This window comes from Cibotium barometz, chromosome 66, assembly GCF_041138505.1.
Source record: "Cibotium barometz isolate CiBa-2024 chromosome 66, ASM4113850v1, whole genome shotgun sequence".
Lineage (NCBI taxonomy): Eukaryota > Viridiplantae > Streptophyta > Polypodiopsida > Cyatheales > Cibotiaceae > Cibotium > Cibotium barometz.
The window spans coordinates 2,392,780-2,416,965 of NC_141111.1; the positions used below are offsets into that span (position 1 = coordinate 2,392,780).

The following is a 24,186-nucleotide window of genomic DNA, read 5'->3' on the forward strand; positions in this document are numbered from 1 at the left end:
TCAGTAGATCACCACAGCCGAGCTGGTAGCACTGATGGATGGAGACATATGGAGAGGCCCTTGGTTTCTATGATTTCCCGGATGATTAGGGCCAAGGCCTTCGTACCACATGATATTATCCGTGCAGAGATGGCTGCCCCCCCATTGGTAGTAGAGGCACTCACTCGATCAGTCTCCTTTATACATAGCACTTGGGCTCTCCCTAGAGACAGATATGCTCGCTTAGCCCTGGAGTCTTCACGACAGTTGGCATCACAAGGAGACGGATCATGTTGGTATGCACAGATGACAGCTTGGTTCCAGTTGCATGGCTTTAGTATGGAATGGCTACCTCCATTTCAGTACTCCCTGGATGCACGCTCCCTCTCTCTCACACGGGCAGAGATTACCAGACTTATCAGGGAGGACTTGATTCAGCTGGACACTAGGAGGACATGGATACAGCCGACACAGGAGCTTGGTACGAAGATGGCTTTCTATAGAGATCTTCTCGAGCTCACGCAGGATGGGTTTGTGATTAGACCCAGCTACATGGATACTCATCTTTCTCATGGGGTACGGTGTGCTATTGGTCAGATGTGCACATCCTCACACCAGCTAGAGATTGAGACTGGCAGATTCAGAGGAGTACCAGCTGAGGCCAGGATTTGTCAGCTATGCCAGATGGAGCCAGAGACAGAGTTACATTACATATGTCACTGTCCAATATATTATGAGATACGAGGCCGTTTTCACTGCCTGTTTAGAGAAGGTTTCGGACCACTTTCTAGAGTCATGAGATACCAGGATCAGAGATGCCTCGGATTATACTTGCTGGAGCTTCGTAGACATAGAGAGGGTCTCTTGAGAGGGAGGGGATCAGAGAGGGAGAGACACCTACAGAGACAGATTACAGACTTATTTCGACCAGAGATTGAGCAGTCAGGCCAGCAGGCATTGCAGCTAGCCCCAGAGTATAGCCGCACTAGAGGTACACTGATTCATCGGGCTATAGAGCTGGGGCGGTCCAGGCGCCCCAAGATGAGAGGCCCGTCTCGACACCGGCGGAGACTACAACAGAGGATCAGGACCATACTAGCACGGCATGGGAGACGTCCAGTCAGAGTACTCACCATGGAGGACATTGAGGATATCCGCCATCGACGGATGAGAGACTTCTTTGGATAGTGATGTGTAAGATGCTTACCTTTGTTGCTGGAGTTTTTCTCCCAGATGTTATCCATTAGGAGCTCCTAGTACCGTACTTTTCCTCATAGTTATTTCAGTTTCAGTTAGTTGTATTTAGCTTTTCTTACACAGACATTGTATCAGATCCACCAAATGGTTTAACCTTTTTGGTCTCATAGGTCATTTTGGCCTTTTGAAGACGTTAATATATCATTTCATTTCATTTCATTTCTCTCTCTCTCTCTCTCTCTCTCTCTCTCATTTCTGTGTGTGAGCTTCTCTATCCTGCACCTAACCCTAATGTGCAGAATTGTGTGTGAGTGTGTGAGTCCAACACCAACAATTGGTATCAGAGCTGGGAGCTGGCCCTGGAATTCTGCCCCTGGAAAATCGCCGCCAGTTCCGGCCACCGACAGCAGCTGGCTGCACTAGTGGGGAGCCCGCCACCGTCGCTCAGCCCGCGAGCGGCACCTCCCTCACGAGCCGGCGGCGATAGTGCACCCAAAACCACCGCCGCCCAACAGCGCCTGCCGTCGTCCGTCACTGCCCCATTCCGGCCGCCACCGCCCCTGCTCTCTTCCGGACACCCAGAGCCGTCGGCAGTTGTCGCCTCCAACACGTGCCCAGCAGACGACTCCCGCCCATTTCAGCTTGCCTGCGGCCTCCGTCTGCACCTCCGTGCTCGCCTACCGCCTCCGTCCACTAATCGCGCGCAGTGACTACGCCTCCATCTGCAGGTGGTCACACCAGCCAGCCCACGGTGCCACCTGTACCTGGCCAACTGGTTCCAGGCCCATTCCGTACTATGCCATGCACGCACTAGCCTGCAGGTACTTCTATTTCAGAATAAATTAAAAAAATAAAAATAAAAGGTTGCAAGCATTCTGGTGCAGGTTCAGCAATCTTTTGGGGTTTGCCAAAAGTTACCCTCTGCCAGAAAAATTGCAGGTGGTGCCGTTCAATTTGTTTGGTTTGGAATTTGGGGGTTTTCCAAATTGAGGTTAAAATCAGCAAATTGAACCGCTTTCAGTTGCGAAAATTTGGGGCTTTTGTGAAAATTGGCCAATTAAATGCACATTGAAGCAATTGGAGTGCATAAAGATTGGGGCTTTTAAGATTGGAGCATGTAATTGGGCATTACAGCTGTGATTTGTCGCGTATGTATACACATTGTGTGTAATTGGACAATTTGGTGTAGGTTTACACTTGCTTTGGTTTGTAGGCAAACATTTGTAGAGGACATTTGGTTGCCTGGTAGTGCACATTGGTGTTTGGTTTGCTTGTAGGTATATTTTGTTGACATGGCAAAAAATGCTACAGATGTATTTGGTGTGCTCACCCAGGAGGACAAGTTGGATGGATCTAACTACTCCCTTTGGAGTTTCATGATCCGTAATTTGCTGGTAGCCAAAGGGCTTTGGGGAATCGTGTGTGGTGATGACACACGCCCACATACCATATAGCCAGCCACGCCTCAAAGGGGAGGTGCTCAAAGAGCTCCTGATGTAGAACCTGCTCCCACACAAGAGCAGAAGAGATGGGACTCTAGAGATGCACAGGCCATGTCATTGATAGCCCTTTCAGTGAAAAGGACTATTATTTCGCACATTCGTTCTTGCAAGACATCGAAGCTTGCATGGGACACATTGGAAGCAATGTATCAGGTACGCAACGAGGCAAGAGTTGCCTACGTGAAGAGGCAATTGGATCTTCTTTCTATGGATGAGGGTGACTCCATGGTAGATCATCTCACCAAAGTGAAAGATTTGCAGGAACAATTGCTCGACATTGATAAGGCTACTCCCAGAAAAAGGGAATAGATTATGAAGAGACTTTTGCTCCTACTTCGAGAATGACCACAATAAGATCAGTGATTGCATTGGCTGCACATAAAGGATGGAATGTGCATCAATTGGACATCAAAACTGCATTCTTAAATGGGGATTTACAGGAGGAAGTATATGTAAATCAGCCCAGTGGTTTTGTAGTTCCTGGTGAGGAACATAAAGTATGCAAGTTACACAAAGCATTGTCTGGGTTAAAGCAAGTTCCAAGAGCTTGGTACGATAGGATACATGCTCATCTAACCAGCCAAGGTTATGTGAATAGTCCAGCTGAAAGCACATTGTATGTGAACAATGCCGATATTCTCATAGTCATCTTGTATGTAGATGACATGCTCATTACATGTACTAGCAAAGCACAAATTTCAGATTTCAAAGCTGATTTGAAAGCTGAATTTTATATGTCAGATTTGGGGCCTTTACACTACTATCTCGGCATACAGTTTATGCATACAGATGATGGCATTGTTATGCAGCAAACTAAGTACATAAAAAGTTTGCTAAAAAGGTTTGACATGGATGAATGTAAGCCCATTTCTACTCCAGTAGAACCAGGTGTACGGCTTACTATGCATGATATTGGAGAGCCTTTTGAGACTGGCATTTATAGCCAGGCAGTGGGATGTCTCATTTACTTGTGTAACACAAGGCCAGACATATCTTTTGGGGTGTCTTTGTTGAGCAAATTCATGCACAGCCCAGGCACAAAGCATTGGCAAGCAGTCAAACGCATTTTTCGTTATCTTCAGGGTACCCTGGATCTTGGTTTGTTCTATCCCAGGGGGGGCAGCTTGCAGCTTTATGCATACAGTGATTCAGATTGGGCTGGTGATTATGATACCAGGCAATCCACCAGTGGGAATTGTTTTTTTCTTGGCAGTTCATGCATATCTTGGTTGAGTAAAAAGCAACCCACTGTTGCCACATCTACTTGTGAGGCTGAGTACAGGAGGGCAGTCTTCACAGCTACAGTAGATTGTGTATGGTTGAGGAGACTATTGGCTGATCTTCGTGAGTGTCAGCAGACACCCACCACCATTCTTACTGATAGCCAGAGTGCTATGGCCGTGGCATGAAATCGAGTATTTCATGCACGTACCAAGCACATTGAGATTCATTATCACTATGTCAGAGAGAGGCTACATGCAGGGGAGATCAGTTTATCTTACTGCCCTACAGAGGATAATGTTGCAGATCTATTCACAAAGGCTTTACCTCGAGAAAAGTTTGAAGCTTTCTGCAAAGCTTTGGGCTTACTCTCATACGGAGAGTGATCTGCTACCTTGTACAGGTTCACACTTCCACTACAGGGGGGATTTGTAGGCATATGCTCACTTATGTTAGTGCTATGTGTGAACAGGGCTTAACCAAGGGCACTTTTTCCCATGTGGTTTTTCCCCTTGGTATCAAGTGTGAAAGGACACACTACCTATAATATTTGTACTTCTATATTATATGGATGTGGCACACATGCAAGAGTTGACTTCCATTTTGTGGATACCACACTTTTGGCTCTCTCTCTCTCTCTCTCTCTCTCTCTCTCTCTCTCTCTCTCTCTCTCATTTCTGTGTGTGAGCTTCTCTATCCTACACCTAACCCTAATGTGCAGGTTTGTGTGTGTGAGTGTGTGAGTCCAACACCAACAGCATGCATGTTACATGCCAAATGCATGGTTTATAGTACATATGTGGCCTTTCTTAAAGAGATCTTTGTGGCATTTTGTGTAGAAGGCCGATGAGTGGTATCCAAGAGACTCACCTGGACACAGTTTTGTAGAGCGTTTTGGAGATGATGCTTCTGATCAAAGGCAACTCATCTGGACACACAGCAAGGATCCCAACCTTCACAAGGACCAGACGCAGCAACTTGATATAGAGAAAAAGAAGCAGCAGGAGCCCTTCTTACTCAATGAACCAAGTCGACTTAATGCCTTGACAAACAAAAACATTTCTCACCCGCTCTACTCTCAAATTTTTAGAGATTTCCAAGGTGACAGTAATCTTCTGCAAGAGGAGCAAGAACATCTGAAGAAGATTGACAGTTTTGGGAGATGGATTACCCAAGAAATTGCAGCTGGTGGTGAGAGCCCCCTCCTAGGAATCTCTTTGGACTCCACTCCACATTTGGCAGGTGCATCGGATGGGAAGGCTGTCAAACATGAAGACTTACAAGAGCTGCAGTTGGGTGTGGGCTTGAGTCTCTCTCTTTTCAGAGAAAAATGCTTTAGTATTGTGGATTTCTCACCAGATCATGCCTTCACAACTGAGGAACCCAAGGTTGGTGGCACTTCTCACTATTTTGTTCATTAATGCATGTATATATTTACTGCATTTGCAAAAAAAAAAAGAACGCTTTTGTTTTACCATTTCCTTGGGCTGAAAGGTTAAAGTTTTTCTAGGCTTATGGTTTCTCATTTTTCCACTGATATCATGTCAATTTAAAAAGTATCAACTAACAAATTGCTGTGCCCATTGGTGAACTTAAAACAGAAACTAATGATCCCGTGTCCTTACCTTGTTGCTCTACCCTTTCCCAAGGAGGGGGTATATTCTTAAGGAATCCATTTGATAGCAAGATTTGGGCTATCCCCTTTCTAGAGTCTTTCTTGTCTGCCTGTCCTAACATTGATTGATAGCTCTTCATCTCCTTGAGCAACTGCTTTCAACCCTTTAGGTACCTCTTCTTCTTAATTCTTTGATTTGGGTACTGTGTGACTTGTATGCAATCTTTTTCTTTTCCGGGTAGGGATCGTGCTATTCAGTCAACGATGTTGCGCCTTGTTCACTCAACCCACTGGGACCAGGGGAGAGGCCATTATTCACCAGTGAATGATCAAGTGTCCATCGGCTGAGGCGAGTGGGATTGAACTCCCACTCAAGAGTCCAACTACTAATCAACTTGCCTGCGAAGCCACGGACGACTTGTATGCAATCTTGTCATTTACGCTCTTATTAAGTATTGCCACTTTCTTGCTCTTCACCCTTGCCTTTAAGTCTTTTCTTTTCACCCATTGTGTTTATCACTTTTTATGGTCTTTGGATCCTTCAAATCCTCTGCAACTTTGATTTTGAATGTTATCTTCACCTTTCTCTTTTGACTCATTGTAAATATAGTTTGGGAAGGTGAATAAGGTTGCCCGGGATAGATGGCATTATCTAGGAAGCAGGTGGCCAAGAGGGGCTGCTAGATTAAGATGACAGAAATGGTGGCGGTGGACAGTCTATAACCAGTAGCATCCAGCTGCATGCTCTGGTGATATTGGAGATGGGCAGTGACAAGGGGCTTTACATTGTTTGAGATGAGCAGTAAGGTGTGACAAAGGTGCAGCTAGGTGTAGTTGGTGGCATGAAGCTGTAGAGTCGGCAATAGGGTTTTGGTGTGTGTGTGTGTGTGTGGGGGGGGGGGGGGGGTTAGTAGTGTTGATGGAAAAGGAAGGGAATGGTTGTTGGGGTGTGGGTTGAAAGGAAAAAAAAAACAAAAACCAATCCTCATGAGATCAATGACACCACCAAAAAATCCAGCTGAAAGCTCATTGTCACTTGGGAAATTTCCTTGTGAAAGCCATGCAGAGCATCATAAATATCCTACTTGAGAGGGTTCGTCCTGGAGAGCTCCCATGGGCTGCATGGTTTGTGTGACCATCTAGGAGGCGTGGCGTGTCTTTGAAGGTATTTCCGCCCTTGATACCTCTCTGAATCACCATACACTATGAGGAGATTGTGGCAAAAGCTGAATACAATTCCTTGACCTTATCATGGCTGTCATGTAGGTGGGCCCTGAAAAAAAAAACCCAAGCACATGGTCTCCTAGTTGGGCTTAGAAAGAGGTCTGAACTTTACATCTTTATTCAACTCTAGACTCTTTGTTAGTGTTGAGTGCAGTCCAAGCTGTCTAAGCTTGATCCTTCACCCATGTATTGTCAGGGGAGTGCTCATGGAGAGGGCAGTCCAAGCTGTCTAAGCTTGATCCTTCACCCATGTATTGTCAGGGGAGTGCTCATGGAGAGGTTTCCGGCATACACTATTGTCATCCACTTTGTCCTTAAGAAGATAGGAATTTGGTCGCCAGGTGAAAGCTGATTAGCTTGCTTGGAACGTTATACAAAGTCCTTAGCCAAGGCATTTAGCTTGACGCTCCAACCTTTCTGGTAGGATTAGATGCACGATACACTTCCAAGGCAGGCTAAGACATTTTGGATTTTCAGAGTCTTGGATCAGAGGGGTGTCTTCCTTTGACAGGATGGCTCACAGTAGAGTACTCATTCAAGGAGCAAGAGGAGAGAGAATTTATATATCCAGATCAGGACAACAGGGTTGCCCTCGTGCTCCATTTCTTGAACTTTTTGTTACAGAGGCCATGAGCTACCTCATGAGAGAATCTTATTTGGGCATCTCTGGAAGTTGTTTGCCTATTGAGATGAAGCATGAGAATACGGATGGTGTGTGCAGATGACAAGATGCCTTCCTAGAGGTCTCTTGGAGGAACTTGTAGTGGCTCATGACAACTTTTAGCACCTTTGTTTGGCTGCAGGGGCTGTTATTAAGTAGCAGAAATCAGTGAAGTTTAAAGTTGCAGACAATGTAGCCTTAGATTGGGATGGCACTTATGTACCAGAATCACCCAGGAGTTAAGATGTACATGCATGTGGTTATCAGCCTGACACAACAATTTGCACACGTCTCAGAAAGCAGTAGAAAGAAATCTCTGTACTTGAGCTATATAAAGTAGATCTAGCGTGTATAGTAGTAGTTGTGAATCAGGTCATACTCGCTACAGCTTGCTACACCACAGCTTGCTGGTGTTGGGCAACTTTGGATGCAGATTGGCAACCACTCACAGTCTTGTTCCAATGGTTTACATGACTCCTCAGCTAGGGTTGCTTGTGAAACCTTTATTCCTTTCAAACAGTAGGGTGGTTTGGTAATCATTGATGCAGATATGCAGAGTAGAGCGGTGATCAAGCTGATGATTTGGGGTTATTTTTCAGGGTGATCAGCCCTGAAAGAGTTCTCTTACACCAGATTGCCAGTGAAAAATGTTGAGGTGTAGTGCAGATTGAAATGTAGTCTTAGGCAATCTCTAGATGAGATTGATCGCAAGCCCATTATGTCAAATGGATCTATCAGAGATGAGCATGGACAACAGCTCGTAGACAGTGGGTATAGGCTTACCTCTTTCATATGTTCTTGGAATATTTGTATCCACAGGGCAGGCTTCCATCCACTGGTGTGAGTCTATAGGGACACCACTTCCTCAGTCTGACAGAAGAGGGGTTTGTTGAGATGCCACGATTCTTGGTAACAAATTGTGTACACTAATTTTCTGCTCTCTCTCTCTCTCTCTCTAAGGGTTTCTGTTTACCTTCCAGTTCCAGTTTCATTTTCTAGGTGCCAGTAGTATCATCTTTATTTTTCATTTTCTGGGTTTTTTTTATCCGGACATTGTATCAGATCCACCATGATGTAACTTTTGGTCTCATAGGTCATTATGGCCTTTTGAAGACGTTAATATAACATTTCATTTCATTTCATTTCATTTCTCTCTCTCTCTCTCTCTCTCTCTCTCTCTCTCTCTCTCTCTTTTCAGTACAGCATAGAGGCACCATCCTTTGATCTCAGCCGCACAGAGCTGAACAAGCCTAGCATGGCTTGAACCCAGCGCTCAACCCTTTGGCTGGCGTCTCAGGCTTTCCTGTGACAGTCTGCTTTCCAGTTCTAAGGAAAGAATCCCTTCCTCTCCTCCCGGTGATAGGTGGTGCTATCGGGAGAGTGATGGGGAATCCCCACCCCCACCCCCCCCTCCCCCCCCCCAAACCGCCGCTTTGGTTCTTGCATGGACGGCTAGGATTCCATCCCTTCGTATCTTCATTGCATTTGCAGACTCCGTGTCTCACATCATTTTTCTTCCTAGTCTGCGGGGGACTTGATTTTGCAGAGAGTTGAGTACTCTGGCCTCCCAGGCCAATGTTTCATATGCCGCTGGATGGGACACCTCGCTAGAGTTTTTCCTCGTTAGAGCAGTCCAGGAGCCCCCCGCCCCCCTTTCGCCCCCCAGCTCAGACGCTCCCCAGGGGGATGGGCGGAACACAGGCCCCAATGTACGAAAGCACCAGGCCCCAACCTTGGCTGAGACTGACACAAGAGAGTGGCAGACTATCGGGCCGAGGCGGACCATTGGCCCGGACCATTGGCGGACTCCCCGAGAAGAGTAGCACCAATAGCGTGCCAGGCTAGTTGGATCCACGAGGATATGGTTGTTGCAAAGAACCGTTTTAAACATTTATCTAAGCAGACCCTGATGGTGATGGGCCCTTCTAAGTTCTTGCGAGGAGCCCCCCCCCCCCCCCCCCCCCCCCCCCCCCCCCCCCCCTTCTGGAGACCGTTACCTTGTCACGATCCCCCTCCAGGTTTTCAGTTTCCCGAGAGGATTATTGACCCTTCCGAGCTTGCAGAGTCTCCTCCTCCCCCCCTCCCCACAACACACCCCCCCCCCCCCCCCCTTCTTGGCTGTCTACTCGGACTCCCCCCCCTTCAGCTTCACCTCTCCCTCTGCTTCTCTAGAGCACTCCTGTCGCCCTCCAACTGCACCAGAACCGGAGTGGAGGCAACCGCCCAGTTCATTTCACTGTTTGATTCGTCGTTTTTCGGAGTCGGTGGAGATGACAATGGCTGCCTCCATGGTGTGGGCTTTCCCTCGCAAGATGCCGAGCGGCCCTCCCAGGGTGTTGGGGCAGCCAGTTGTGATTATAGTTTTTTTCGGTGCCTCCCCGTTTATGGACCTAGTATGTTCGAGGAGACAGTGGCTCCCATTCACATTTGTGTCATGTTATATCACTCCAGGCCAACCACCCTAGAGAGTGGCACAATGAGCTTCTCCTTCCCACTGAGTGCAACATTGGGGACGGACTAGGCCACGGAGTCAATGTCCTTCGCTATACAGGGGTGGGCCATAGAGCTTTCGCATCACCTTCACGACCTACGTATCATTGATGTGCTTACCCACCTCAAGCCTTTGGCTCGGATGGAGTTGGGCAGCTTGGGCCTTAGGGATCAGGCATGGGAGATGTCCTCCAACCTGGAGGTGCTGCTTTTTGTGTTTCTCCATGTTTCAGTGGCAATCCTACTTCGCCCCTCCATAGATAATTGCACTGTGATAGGTGGAGTCCGAGTGTGCATAGTATAGGGGCTCGAACAGAGTGCATCCACATGGAGGCTAGGATACGTGCTCATCTGACGCGGCTTCACCCCAGGACCAAGAGTGACTACTCTCCATTGAAACCCATGCCCAAGACTCTGCGAGTGGAGGGCAGTTCTGAGAGTTCCGCTTCCCACCGCTCTTAGATATGCAGATTGTCTCATGGAACATTCACGATTTGGGGGGTCCACAGTGCTTTCAGAGGCGTGGTGTCCTTAGAGAGGAGCTCCATAGAGCAGGAGTTGGTGGACCCATTGACATTTTCTTCACTTAGGAGCACCATCTTTGAGAGGACGTACCTGCTCTTGTGGGAAGTTTTGTAGGGCAATAGTCACACCTTTTGGTCCCACTCTTTTGGCCCCTCCGGGACACACGGTGAAGTATGCATTTCCGTTATTGAGCAGCTTTTGCAAGTAGTGGTTGACTCAGGCACCATTGCCATTGGATGAGTTCAGTGGTTGACTGTAACTTGGTTGAACACAATGCTAATCAATACACTTAAATACACTAAGATTTGATGGACACTTGTTCAAATACAAGAAGTAAATTGCTGAATTGACAAGAGACACACAATGAGCCGGAACGGCCGACCCCTCCCTCAAATAAAGTATATTGATCTTGGGAGAATCAAGTACATAGTGTCATGGGCATTTCTGACCAGATTTCCATACCAATGCGTATGAATACAGTATTGCAAACAAGTCGTTGTCGATGTATTGTTCCACCAACACATGGTAGCAACAATATGCAAGAGAGCACGTAGGACAAGAGAATACTACACAGGGTATGTGATCTTGTAATCCGGTTTTTCCCTCCTGCTACTTGCTCCCATATTTAAGCATAAAAGCTTACCAATAGCAAGTAGAGTCGATGATAGTGGAAGTCTTCGCGATGGAAGCCCTTGGAGTGTTGAGATCTTTGATTTGTCGTCTTTCTTCGCGACAAAAGTCTTCAAGAGGATGAAGGGAACCTTGGGAAAGCTTCCCCTATGGTTCAACTTGAGAAAGGAAGGCTGAAATTAGGGTTTTCAGCAAAAAGACCAGAAATTACAGCAAAAATGAGAGCTGTTTTGCTGAATTTCAGTCATTGGGAGTGAGTAGGAGAGTGATTAGCACTCGGAAACACTCTTGGAAGCTTGGAAAACACCCTAGCAAGTTGGGTATGGCTATGGAGAGCTTGGAAATGGAGAGAAATGGTGGAAAAACAGAGTTTTCAGCCTCCAAAAATCTTCATGAAGAGAAAACATGAATTTTCTCTTAATAAGTAAGTGAATCGGGGTCCAATTAGGTGAAGGGACATGGGGAGATGCCCATTTATGAGTAAAAGGGGAGGATCAGGTCCTGGACATTGAGTCTTGTCCACATCGGGACTTCAGTGAGTGAGAACTTGGAAGCGGTCATAATTTATAAGTGACTTTTGGGCGCCCAAACTTTAATGAAGTGGAAATGCACTCACTTATAAATATTGGCTAAGTCCTAAGGGCTATTTGAGCCTAGATTGGGTAATACTTACCACCTGTTCACATGCCACACAACCATGTCAGCAGACAGTTTCACACGCACGGTTCACGGGCGGGCGTCCCCTTACCCGGAACTACACATTCGTCAAGCAAGCATGAAAACAGCATGCAATTTCAATTGCAAGCAAGCACATAAAGATGCTATGCAATGCAGCATTGGTATGGACAATCCCCGTTCATGAGACTATACCAAAATAGACGTGCTCCAGGCAAGTACACGAGGTACGAGACCCAATGGAACACCAATCCACCAAGCATTTCGGGGCATGTACACGGAGGCACAAGTCCCAACGGAAAGCGAAGTCTACAGTATCACATGAGTGGCATCAATCCCCGGCATAAACAACTGCCATGGACACCAGTCCAATGTACAAACATGATAAGAAAGCACGGGTGGACCAATTGGGTGGCCAAATGGTGACATCGACCATCATGATTGGAGAGGATTGTGTTGGCTTTCTGAATGTATATGCGCCAAATGTTGCAGCAAGTGGAGCCACCTTATGGAGTAGAGTTCGTTTTTTCCTTCCACAAGTGGATTAACATGCTAAGAGTTGGCCGATGACAAACTCGGAGGTGGCACGGCTACAGCTTCAGGTACAGAGTACTCAGCAGGGGAGGAGTTGATTTTGGCTCTCAGGGGACAAGGCCCTTGGCATGTTCCCGAGTTTGGACGCAGTCCCGGGAGTTTGTGTTTCTCCATATCTGATAGGAGGAGCACTGGCCCTAACCTATCCAGTTTAGATCGATTCTATGTAGATGAGTGAGCTTGTGGTTGTGGTGGCATGATTGCTATTTTGGCAGGCACTACTTTTTCTTATCATGCATCAGTTATCCTCTCCCTAGATGACGCCCAGAGGTAGGATAGACATGTGAGTGCCTGGATTTCAGATAGCCTCATACAGGACCATTAGATTTGCAGCAGGATAGAGGGGATTTAGGAGATGCTACATTTTCACTGAGGAGCAGCCGCCGTAGGCTCCCTGAGTGTAGGCCTTGGTGAGATTAGCAGTTTTTTATAGGAGGCAGCACATAACAGACTGGCTGGCTTCCGAGAGCAAGAGAGGAGTATTTGTAGGGGTCTTGCCTCTCTTTAGCGGCTCCAAGGGAGTGCACCAGGAGTTTCAAGAGGCTATCATTACCTAGGGGCAAATGCCTAGGGAAGGATGGACTCCCAGTATCCTTATTTCTTCGTCATCACTGGGATCTGGTAGAAGGCGGCCTGAGGGTTTCCTTAATGAGAAAATGGTTATAGGAGCCATGCCAGAGAGGTTATCTGAGGGTTCGATCCACTTGATTCCCAAGGAGAGTGGTCACAAATCTAGAGATTCCGCAGTGGAGACCCATCACCCTCCTAGGGGCTGCTTACAAAATTCTGGCGAAGGCCATTAACCGGAGACTACAACCCTTTCTTCCCGACTTGATACATGGTACACACCGGTTTCGTTCAGGATAAGATTATTCCCTAGAAAACATCTTGACCTTCTAGGAAGCGAGAGTGTCGGCCAGGATGTGTCGACAAGATTTGATTGTGCTCCTTCTCGATTTTGAGAAAGCCTATGATTGAGTAGATAGGGGCTTTTTGGAGGGGTTGATGTGCAGGATGGGTTTCTAGGAGGTGTGGTTCCAAGGTGTAGTGGGACTCTACTAGGCTTCACACAGCCAAGTTCTTATTCAGGGATCTAGAAGTGACAAGTTTCCGCTCTCTCGCTCAGTCTGGGGAGGGGTGCCCTCTAGCACCTTGTCTATTCCTGTTCGTCGTTGTGGCCATGGGTAACTTTCTCTCCGCTCACGAGATTGGACTCCAGGGACTACGTCTTCCCAGCTGAGCCTAGGAGGAGCTTCTCGATTCCGAGTTTGCCAATGACATTGTAGCATACCTTTTAGGGGCCGAGGGGAACCTCTAGAGATTCGTCGAGGCGATTGAGATTTTTTGTCGTGCATTTGGCGCACAGATCAATTGGAACAAGTTGTGTGGATTTTGGGTTGGCTCATCGCCTGCCCTAACTTGGCGTCCAATTGAGGTTATCTTGGATGCCAAGTTGGCATTGACATCTCCCTAGGGTAGCAGCTTGCCCCCCTTATTCTGAGCGTTCGGAAGAAGTAGCTATACTGGAGTTCTGCCAAGCTTTCCTTAGCTGGCCTAGTGTGGTGGTGAACCAAGTTTTTCTCGCCACCATGTGGTACATCACCTCCTCCTGGGCTTGTATTGGTTAGGTGCAGCGTTTGATCTGGAACTTTTTGTGGGCTGGCACTAATGAGAGACCTGTGGCTTGGAGAGTGATCATTCAGCCGCGACATAGAGGGGGCCTGGGCATCATCGACCCCTCCATTCAGAGCCAAGCTTTATTGGGCAAGTTGATTGTTCGAGGTCTTCTTCTGGGTGGTGAGCCTTGGAAGGACTTTCGCCTGGCTAGGATTGTTGTCCGCACCCTGATCCTCAGAGGCCCTTTGCCTTAGAGCACACAATGAATTTTCATAGAGATGCGGGCACAAGTTTTTAGCCTTGCATTTGAGGAGAGATTTGCCACCAGTCTCTTGCATGCTTGGGATCATCTTAGACCGGCGTTTCAGTAGTCAGCTCCAATATCCTCCAAGGAGCGGCTCTGAGACAGGCTTTGATATGGAACCCCATGGTCCGGCTGCCTAGTGGTCACATGCTTGGAGCTTGCTGGCACATATCGTGGGGAGATTTTAGCACAGGCCCGGCTCGGTCACTTGGAGATTGGCTTACTTTGAGAGAGCTGCCCCTAGAGGCCTAGGAGAGAGGCTTTAGTGGGATCGGGGGCAGAGACAATCTTAGCCTCGACATTGACTCCTACATCCCTCCGGAATGGCTGGCCCCTATACTGGACACCCTCCTCCCCCGCAGTGGCTAGGACTGGCACGATATACCTCTGGCAATTTATGGCACAGATGAGAGTTCCGCCTTACTTACCTCTTTATTGGGCTTCATGGCAAATTGGAGAGAGCAGAGACCCCCTTAGAGGACTTGAGGGAATGCACCTTGCTAAGGGTGAGGGTGATTAGGTTCCATGCACATGAGTGGCACATTGACCCTCCAACAGCCAAGATGGCCAGAGAGACTTTGGTGGTTATGGATTTGGGAGGACTGACCTCTCACAAGTCTCCAATGGGACCTGAGAGCGTGGACATGGCATTATCCACATGATAGTGAGGAGACGCATGGCGCCCCATTGTTTTCTTGCACTGTTGGGCTAGGCTGTAGGATTCAAATGTCTGAGATGAAGGGCACTTCAAGTGCACAACATGACACTAGCAAACCCAAGGCCTGGCGCCACACTTTCTCTGTAATTTTTGGAAGCCATTGTGGGATAGTTTTCGTCCAATGAAAATCTCTCTTTTCATGTGGTAGCTAGCTCATAGGAGCTTGGCAGTTGGCACTTGGTTGGCCATTGGGGGTAGACCAATAGTATGTAAGAGATGTGGCCATCCCAGGAGTCTCAGTGTCATTGCCTTTGGTATTGCCCGAAGGCACAGTAGGTTTGGGACGAGATCCTACACGTTTTAATAATGGATCGGTCCCCCGCCTGCACTGTTATGTGGGGCACAATTGTTTGGGCCATTAAGGCCGTGATCATCATGCCATATGAGGAGGAAGGTTGGGGACTAGCCCTTCAGCTCTCTCACCTTAGTATTGCTACAGTGCTGGTTCCACCTACCCTGCAGGTCACTCGATGCCAGGTTCTAGCCAAGGATGGGAGATCTGCAGTAGTATAGTTGCTCGATGTAGCAAAGCCATCGAGGGCACCCTCACCCTGCCTACAGAGCATCTGGCTTGATATCATTCATACCCTCCGTGGTCAGTGAGGGCAGCTTCAAGGTGGCTTAGATTGCATGTGAAAGTGCTAGGAGGCCTTCTTGAGGATCTGGCGGCACAGTCCCTTTCTTACAGTAAGTGATGGCAAGCCCACTTGGCATTATAGACCGCCTGTGTGGTTGTTTCTCCTTCCCCATTGTATGAGATAGCCTTCTCCTCCTAGAGTGGCCAGTCGGAGGAGAAGAGCATCCTCCCCTTTGTACACCTTGGTTCTTGCTTCCCATTTGAGGATGGGTTTGTATTTAGCCGTTTTGGTTGTTTTCTCGATAGCTAATCCAAGGATCTTTTTCCCAGGAAAGAAAAAACTTGGAATCCTGAATGAGCAGTTTGGGAACGTGGTGCTAAAATGTATGTCTTGCCTCCATGGGTCCTCTAGGGAGAGAATGACAGATCCATGATCGGAGCAAGTAGTACTTGCCACCAACCGGTTGCGTATGGATGAGTGGGCTTGTGGACGAGGTACCATGTTTGGTATTCTAGCGAAACTACTTTCTTTGACCATGCACCATTCATTCTCTCTTTGGAGGACCCATGGAGGCGGGAAAAAGTTTTGAGCACTTGGATCCCACACTACTTGATTCAAGATTCTGATATTTGCAGTAGGATTGATGAGATTTGGGAGAGTCTCGATTTCCACACTTGTTTAACGTAGGAGCTTTGGACGCAGGCCTTGGAGAGATCAACAATTTATCGCAGGAGGCCACATAAAGAACACAAGCTACCTTCAGAGAGCACGAAAAGGAGCATCCATCGGAGCCTTGCCCTCTACGGCGGCTATAGTAAAATGTCATCAATGTGAGTTGAATGAGGTTGTTATTGTTGGAAGGTCGTGGCCTAGCCGCCTACATCCCACATGCATAGAGTCCCAAGCAATGGGATCAGCTCTAAGTAATAGAAGACTAGGGCCATTCTCATCCCTCCACCAATTTTCATAGCTTGGAAGGGATTAGAGTGGTGGAGGTTAAGTGCATAGTGGCGTAAACGCTACTGGGATGGGTGATCTCCTGAGAAGTGGCCCCCAATTTCCAACATGGTATCAGAGCCATGGAGGGCATGTTGGTATGTTGTTAGCGGAGCTTGTCGACTTGCGAATTCCTCTCGACGGAGTTGAACGAAGGCCAAATGCGTGTATGAGCGGATGGACAAGCTTGCAAATATGCGGGTTGTAATCACGATTCACGGGCCAAAAAGAAGGCTGTGTGGGTAAATCCTAAGGGTACCAACCGTGTCATCATTGATAGTGCGAGAAGCCTCTGAGCCCTGTATCATCATAGTCTTTGGGTACCCTACGTCCTGGCCGCCGAGTGAGGGTGTTGGAAGGTCATGGCCTGGCTGCCTACATCCCACATGCATAGAGTCCCAAGCAATGGGATCATCTATAAGTAATAGAAGACTAGAATCATTCTCATCCCCCCTCCAATTTTCGTGGCTTGGAAGGGATCAAAGTGGCGGAGGTTGAGCCATATTTACGGGAAACGTCCGAATTGGCCGTTTTTGAGGGCTGAAACGCGTTTCGGGGTAGGTGGGGGACTAAAACGCATTTCGGTCACCGAAACGTTTCGATAACTCAGAAACGACTGTCCGAAACGTTTCAGCTAACAGGGGAAACGTTTTAGCTTGCCGTTTCCCACAACACCACACGTTTCAGAGATCTTTCCACCCAAAACAACATGAACTAATAAGAAAATGTCACACTACAACAACTGATATCCATTTTATTCCCCTTTTATTCTTATAAACCATAAAATTCATGTGATAATGGGATCACATGTGCATACAAACAAGCATGAACTTTCAACCCCTCCCCTCCTTTAGCCCTCCTTGCTAACATGGCGTTTCCGTTTCCGTTTCCGTTTCGGCTCTCCTCAAAATTTTCGTTTCCGTATCCATTTCCGTTTTCCCGTTTCCCTCAACTATGGGTTAAGCGTGCAGTGGCGTGAATACTACTGGGATGGGTGACTTCTCAGGAAGTGGCCCCCAATTTCCAACAGTTACATCCTCTATAGATTTCTTTTAAAAAAATGAAAAAGTATTTTGATGGATTTTATTGTCAAATTGCCACAAACTAGTAGAGGGCATGATGCTATCTGAGTGGTGGTAAACAGGTTGACAAAGATGGCAAGATTTTTACCCACAAGGACAGCTCTGTGAAAGTTACTAAATTGACACAACAGCTTGTTGTGCAATTTTTTTTTTGGCTTGTGACATAGTGATAGGGACTCCAAGTTTTCTGGACACTTGTGTGGCAGGTAGTTATCTAGATATTGGAGACTACACTATGTCGCAAGGGACTTGAAGTTTTCTGGACACTTGTGGCAGGTAGTTTTCTAGAAATTGGAGACTACACTGAGTACGAGTTCCTCTGATTATCCTCAGTGTGATGGGCAAACAGATAGGGTGAGTACGGTTTTGGAGGATATGCTTGGAGTGTACATCTCTAGAGGACCATCTAATTGGGAGAAGTACATCCCTATGGTGAAGTTTGCCTATGATAATGCTAAGCCTTTGGCTACTAGATACGGTCCGTTTATGCTAATATGCGTTTATCAACCTAGATCTCCAATAGCTATGGGACTTAAGAGTGGAAGATCAATGTAGCTAGAGATTTCTTAATGGATATGCATGAGCTGCTAATCTAAGAACACGAATGCTCGGTTTAGGATTAGATTTGATTTAGGTTTAGCAATGAAGCATAGAATACAGTGTGAACAAAGAGAGTGAGAGTGAGCTTTTAGAATTACTAGTTCACATGTCACCACTATAAACTTACCAATCCCCCCCTGTAGTGATGATGTGAACATGTATAGAGTAATTGAAAATCAATCTTAAAAAGTTCGTAAGCCCAAAGCTTTACGAAAGCTTCGAACTTTTCTCCGGGAAGAGTTTTAGTAAACAAATTTGCAATGTTGTCATGTGTAGAGACATAAACACCTTAATGTGCTTAGTATGAGCACGAGAAACTAGATTTCCTGCTACTGCCATAGCACTCTAATTGTCAATGAGAATCGGCGTAGTGATGATGTGAACATGTACAGAGTAACTACAAACCAATCTTAAAAAGTTCGAAAGCCCAAAGCTTTGCAAAAAGCTTCGAACTTTTCTCCAGGAAGAGTTTTAGTAAACAGATTTGAAATGTTGTCGTGCTACACCAAGAAGACACCTAGTTGGAAGTTGAGTACCTCTCATCTGTCAAGAGAGTGCATCGGTTAAGAGCCTCTCCAATCCGACTCTTACAAGAGTGCAAGAGTGCTGCCCTCCATGTCAGTGATGCGAAGAACACTATAGATTGGTTGAAGAGCGCTCAATAAAGTCCCTGCCTCCTTCCACCAATCTTCTTGCATCACTCTGCTTGCAAAAGCAACTGCCTTTGGGTGCTTATGGTCCTCCCAGCTCATGTATTCTTGACTAACCACTGTGCGCATGAGTCCGTGTCGGACTCACTACCCTCAACCACAATGAACATATATGCAAACTTGGTTTGTGAGGGCTTCAAAAGCTCAAGGTCACTATTGGCACGAAACATTGCCAAGACCTTGGGCCTCTTGGTAACAAACTTCATTAAGCTACGCGCAGTGTCAAAGATGTCAGCAATCCACTTGATCTTGGCAAGATCTTCAACGAGCAAGTCTAGGCTATGGGATGCACATGGAGTCCATACAATCTGCGGGAACTCATCCTCTAGCATCTGTCCCATAGTTACACAGTTGCTACCATTATTAGTGACCACCTGCACTATGTTTTGTGGGCCTATCTCCATGATAACCTCGCGGAGGTGTGACCATATAAATACTCCTGTCACCACTGTCCCAGGCATAGATGCATCAATGGCACACAAAAACATAGTGCCCTTGCAAAAGGACACCAAAATATTGTACACATTCCTCTTGCGTATATCTGACCACCCATCACATAACAATGTGCAACCATACTTGCTCCAAGTTGCTTTTAATGGCTCCATCTCCACCTCCACTGCTTGTTGCTCTCTTCTGAGCTCTTTAGTGTGCAAGGTCTCATAGGAGGGTCCCTCCCACTCACATCCAATGCGGCTGATTGCCCTTATGGCCTTTTTCCATTGTGGTGTGCGCACAATGTGAAAAGACAAAGCACATTGGATGAAAACCCTAGTGAATTCCCTAGTTGCATCTTTAATTGTCTGCTTTTGCATGCTTGCTTGAATGCTTGCTCTCTTTAGAGAGGCTTTGGGTGCTGCGGGCAAAGGGGTTCGTGTTACCGTAGGAGTGGAACTACCAGCACCCCAAATCCTGCTTGGCTTTGTGCATCTTCCTCGAACCCAATCGTGTTCTCTTTGATGCATCACATGTATCCTCACTAGCCCAAATATCCTCAAGCACAGGCCCACAACCGCGTCTTGCCAGTTCCTGTCTTTTCCATTCTTGTAGCTCGGCTTTGATGTTTGCAGGCACAAGTTTGCATGCACCAATGCCTTCCTCGATTAAACTTGTGAAATGGGCCTTAACACGGATCCGAATTGCGAGGGGACAAGGTGGCCTAGAGGGTTATTATTCATCCCTGTCATCATAGTGGGTTGTGCATCATTGATCTAGCTATTTAGAGCAGAGCACTCTTGTGGACCAGCTGGTCGCTCGAGACCTTCAGCCAGGGGGTGAGCCTTGAAAGTCTTTCCTCTTCGCTTCGATTTGGAAAGCACGCCAGCTCTTGGTAGACCCTAGACCCCCACTATGCGGTAGATCTTCACGGAGGCTCAAGCCTGTAGCCTCGGCTCCTCCTTCCACAACCACTTCGTAGCCAATTTGATTAGAGCTTGTGACCACCTCAAGCGAGCCCTCAATTAGTTCTGACGAGGAGAGATTCTGCCAACTCTTGATCAGTGGTCACCCCTTGAGCACTCTCTCTCACATTGCATGGGGGCCCTTCCGCTGGTCCCATTTAGTCAGAGTGGGCCGGCTTCAAGAGGCTCCTCCCAGAGACACAAGACACACGGCATGGGGACTCGGGGCCACCCTCCTCATTGGCTCAGGCATCCTCCTGATTGGTAGACCCCCCCTCCAGGATCATCCACGCCCCCGCCCTTGCCCCCCCCCCCCCCCCCCCCCCCTCTTCTCCACGGGTTGACAATTTTGCTCGCCATGATTGACCTCTTGTAGTCCTTGATTTTGATGGGGGGCCCACACTCATTTTCTCAGTTGGTCCCTTGGGCCCCCTAAGCCTCTCCCCAGAGACGACTAAAATACTGGATCTCTTCAATGGGTGAGGATTCTTGGCTTTCATGATCACTAATGGCACATCAACTCTCCGACGAAGGAGGCCCTCGACAATTCTGGGCACTTATGGTTCTAGGAGAGCCAACCTCCACTGGGATCCAGGCGGTTGGGAGTGGGAGTGGCAGTGGCAGTGGCAATGGTAGGAGCCTTTAGCATGGAGAGCCCGACCACCCCCTTTTTCCATTACATGACGAGGATGGGTCGCAGGATCTAGATTCATGAGATTGTTGGCACCCCCATAGCGGGTAGACAACCCGTGGAGCACCTTGGGCATTTCCTCGTAGTGGCTGTGGGGTAGCTATTGGCCTAGGAAGGTCATACTCTTCCTCTAGTAGTTAGCCCGCCGCAGCAGTGTCGTGCACTTGGTTGGCCATTGGAGGATGGCCAGCATGGTGCATGCAATGCAGCCACCCCATGGAGTCACAATGGCACTACCTTTGGGACTGTCCCAAAGCACAACATGATTGGCAAAGGATTTCTTCGCCTATACACGACGATGCGGTCTGTGCCACGTATGTACTATTACATGGGGGCAGTAGCTTGGGTGACTGCAAGGAGGCGTGCGACAATTCTTGTCACCTATGGTTCTTGGAGAGCGAACCTCTGACCTGCATCCACCAAGGGGTTCCATGCGAGTGGGAGTGGCACTGGCCCCCTTTAGCCCGGAGAGCACCACCACCCCCTTTTTTCATTACATGGCGAGGATGGATGAGATTGATGGCACCCCCGCAACGGGCAGACCAGCCCCCCTAGGTGGCCTTGGTCAGTCTCCCATCACTGTTAGCCCATACAAAGTTTCGGATCAAATGTTCAACCTGACCAATACATGCCTAGGAGAAAGACCTGCAGGAGGTAATGTACCACATGGTGGCAAGAAGAACCTGGTTTGCCACCACAACCCGACCAGCTAAGGAAAGCCTGGCCGAACTCTAGTATAACAGCTTCTTCTGAATGCTCAAAAGAAGGGGGGCGAGCTACTGCTTAGGGGAGATGTGGATGCCAACCTGGCATCCTAGATAACGAACTGGCGTTCCCCGCAGGACCCATCGAAAAGCCTAAACTGGACACCAGGTCGGGACAAGCGATGAGCCAACCCAAAATCCACACGACTTGTGCCAATTGATCTGTGCTTCGGATGCACGGCAAAAAACCTGAATCGCCTCGGTGAATCTCGGGAGGTTCCCCTTGCCCCCTCCACAGGTATAATGCTGTGTCGTCGGCAAACTCGGAATCAAGAAGCTCCCCCTGTGCTCGGATAAGGAGACGGAGTCCCTGGAGTTCGGTCTCTTGGGCGGAGAGAAATAGAAGGCACCCCTGTTGGACTGAGCATGAAAGCGGAAATCTGTCACCTCTAGCACCCTGAATAAGAACCGAGTCCGCTATGAGAAGCCAAGTAAAGTCCTGACACATCTCGGATCCAATTCTCTGGGAAACCCATCCTACACATCGTCCCCTCCAAAAAGCCCCAATCTGTCACAAGCGGGCGCGTGAATACAGAAACTAGTTGCCAAAACACACCAGAAGATAATTTTGCCCCCCCCCCCCCCCCCCCCAATGAGGTATCTTGATTACCAACAGAGAATTCTCTTGTACAAGATGTGGGTGCCCAAAAGATCCACTCCTCTGCCAGCACCAAATTTATCCAAATCAATGGAATACAACAAAGAAAACAGGCCCTTGGTCACCAACCCAGGGCAAAGTAGTCACCAACTGCCTTCCAAAGAAACCAAGCCCTCAGTCACCAACCCAGGGCAAAGTAGTCACCAACTGCTCTCCAAAGAAAACAAGCCCTGGATCACCAACCCAAGGCAAAGCAGTCACCAACTGCTCTCTCTTGATTAGATAGCTGTCCGCACAGCTGCTCACACAACCAGCTATGTATCAGGCTTCCTCGCCACCCGAAGGTTCCACCAGATCATGCATGAGTTCACGAGGCTCACCAGGGACAAATCTTTCAGTCACCAACTGCCTTCCAAAGAAACCAAGTCCTCAGTCACCAACCCAGGGCAAAGTAGTCGCCAACTGCTCTCCAAAGAAAACAAGCCCTCAATCACCAACCCAAGGCAAAGCAGTCACCAATTGCTCTCTCTTGATTAGATAGCTGTCCTCACAGCTGCTCACACAACCAGCTATGTATTAGGCTTCCTCGCCATCCGACGGTTCCATCAGATCATGCATAAGTTCACGAGGCTCACCAGGGACAAATCTTTCCGGTTTTCTTGACTGAATCTGCGTGCTTGCTGTCCAAGAGCCCCAAACAGGCCCAAAAAAGTCAAAGACAGCACTTTGGCTAAATCGTTTAGTAGCCAGGGAGCAGAGTAGAAGCTTGGCACAACCTGCAATTGTTCCGACCAAGGAAATCCTTGATATCTTCTGGAATTATACTGGAAAACAGCACAGCCAGCCTATGGAGAGAGAGGAGAAAGTGCCAACCAGCCCTAGGGAGCCTGTATGCAAGTCGGCCAGTCGTATAGCACCGTGTGTGCTAGTCAAGTGAAAATGCCGACGAGATTTCCCTCATCAAAACATGCAGGCTATAGATAAAAGAAATTTATCTAGAGAATGCCCACACTATAACTTCTAGTGAATTTAGAAAATAAGATTGTCTTTGAATGTTGAGGTCAACATGCTAAGTGATGTAAGCAAAGCAACAATCTTGAGCCCAAATATCCTATAAGATAATATATGTGAGGGATCACTAGCGTCCCATACCACCATGATACCACCCATATATACCTTAACAATTTGAAACTCCCTAGTATGCCGTCTAGGAAAATATGAATAAAATCCTGTATAAAAGGAATAAGATGGCCTTATCCAGACTTACACATACTAAACTTGTCTCTATATACTTGAGACTACATCAAGGAATAACTCCTAGCTGTTCCAGGCCAGTAGGTCATGCAGCCAGCAGAAAGAGAGAGAGAGGACTCAGTCGACCAACTCCCTAGATCATGTAACAGCAGTCTTACAGCTCCCTAACACATGTAGATGCAGGCGACCAGCTTCATGTCTCCATTGTATGCTGTCTAACAGCCCTATGCTTTCTCTTCAAGAAGTCGACCAGCTCCCTCTTGCCCCTTTTGGCTCCCAGGACTTGTGTAGCACACCAGCCTCCTAGAAAAGCAACTCGTGGTCTTCAAAAATACCTCCCCAGCTTCTTTTAGCAACTCATGGGATCTTGACCTGGTGCCCGGGTGCCCATCACCAATATTTGGCCTCGGTACATTAATACAGTCCAGCCCGATGTGAACTCTCTTAGAACTTATAAGTTTGTCCACCCAAACTTTAATGAGTTTGAACCTGCAACCATAAACTTTAGTGGACAAAGGAATAATAATTAAATAGGGTTGAGTGTGCACACATACCACTTGACAA

General features: G+C 47.7%; 1 protein-coding gene across 4 annotated transcripts in view; it reads left to right on the forward strand.

Annotated features, from left to right (window-relative positions):
• Nucleotides 1–24,186, forward strand: part of LOC147602671 (calmodulin-binding transcription activator 2-like) — a 175,226-nt gene that overhangs the window by 85,165 nt on the left and 65,875 nt on the right. For 2 of the 4 annotated variants that reach the window (XM_086797727.1, XM_086797729.1), the window contains one exon: nucleotides 4,739–5,287. The exons of 1 other annotated variant lie outside the window; for it this stretch is intronic. In XM_086797727.1, the coding sequence (XP_086653853.1) occupies nucleotides 4,739–5,287 (549 nt within the window). The remainder of the gene's footprint in view (nucleotides 1–4,738; nucleotides 5,288–24,186) is intronic. One more of the 4 variants, XM_086797728.1, reaches the window with a different exon arrangement.